Consider the following 1277-nt stretch of genomic DNA (forward strand, 5'->3'; position numbering starts at 1 on the left):
CTTGAAGCATCAGAATCGGCCGATCACCATGACAAGAAATCGGTAATCAGTATTGGCTGCAAAAATCCTGATCGGAGCATCCCTAATGGCCACTTTAAAGGTACACCTGTAATTTTTTGATGACAATACTTTCACCTATTCCAGATTTATACCATAGGAAACCGTAATGTTAGGCGTTTCAAGGATGATTTTCACAGTAACACACCGTAGCACCATAATTTTTTTTAATAAAATTTACAAAAATCGAAAAAAAACAAAACAAACAAACACTCACAGCAGTTGGCTTCATCAGTGGCGTCCACACAGTCTTTCTCTCCGTCACAGAGGAAGCTCTCTGGGATGCAGCGAGTTTTATCATCACACTGATGTTTGCATTCGTGCGAGCGACTGAAACAGTCCAGTTCATCAGAGCGATCCTGACACTGAGGTGTGCCGTCACACACCTGCTTTCTGTCGATACACATCCTCCCATGAGCGCACTGGAACTGATCTGTGAGGAAACATTGTCAGTGACACTCGTTTGAGTTACATAAGACAGTCAGGGATCAGTTATATGAGTTTTACCTGCTTTACACCGATATTCACAGTCCTGTTCATCTGATCCATCTTTACAGTCCATCTCTCCATCACACACATGACTGTACAGCACACACTCACGTCCGTCCTTACAGGGTTTAGAGCCCACACGACACCTGAATGGTGCTGAGACCGTTTCAGAAGCAGTGGTGGGACATCCCATCTCATCTGACCCGTCAATGCAGTGAGAGCGGCCGTCACACACCAGATCCCTCTCCACACATTTACTTCCATCCTTACACAGGAAGTCACCTAGCAAAGCACCGGTTTAGATGTTAAAGATGTCAGCTATTTACTTTGTGTTTGCAACAGCAAAAATAAAATCAAGGTAATTGACACTGAGGTTAAAGTACTTTACCACGTTTTGCACAAGTGTCAATGCATGAGCCTTCATCAGAACCATCAGGACAATCTCTGCTCCCGTCACACAGCTGAGTCTGGGAAATGCACAGTGATGCTCCTGGACACATAATAGATGGACTTGTACAGACTGGAGGCTGAGACGGTGCAAAACCTGAGCTTGCTTTGTTCACTGGCACCACGTTTACTTCCCCTCTGTTAGTCTTAGCTGTGCAGAGAAAATACGAATAGAGCATTGATCAATATATGTTAATATAACAAATAAATACAGTGTCGGCATCAGACAGGGCAAAAAAAAAATTAGTGATCGACCGATATTGATATTTTATAACCGATACCAA

At 43.4% G+C, this 1277-nt stretch overlaps 1 protein-coding gene across 1 annotated transcript in view; it reads right to left on the reverse strand.

Annotated features, from left to right (window-relative positions):
* LOC107575854 (low-density lipoprotein receptor-like) overlaps nt 1-1277 on the reverse strand; it is a 13454-nt gene that overhangs the window by 3213 nt on the left and 8964 nt on the right. Inside the window, exons 13-15 of the mRNA XM_016262177.1 lie at nt 935-1144; nt 565-828; nt 275-490 (exon numbers count right to left, since the gene is read on the reverse strand). Of these exons, the coding sequence (XP_016117663.1) occupies nt 275-490; nt 565-828; nt 935-1144 (690 nt within the window). The remainder of the gene's footprint in view (nt 1-274; nt 491-564; nt 829-934; nt 1145-1277) is intronic.

The sequence above is a fragment of the Sinocyclocheilus grahami genome, unplaced genomic scaffold, assembly GCF_001515645.1.
Source record: "Sinocyclocheilus grahami isolate Dianchi unplaced genomic scaffold, SAMN03320097.WGS_v1.1 scaffold2953.1, whole genome shotgun sequence".
Taxonomy (NCBI): domain Eukaryota; kingdom Metazoa; phylum Chordata; class Actinopteri; order Cypriniformes; family Cyprinidae; genus Sinocyclocheilus; species Sinocyclocheilus grahami.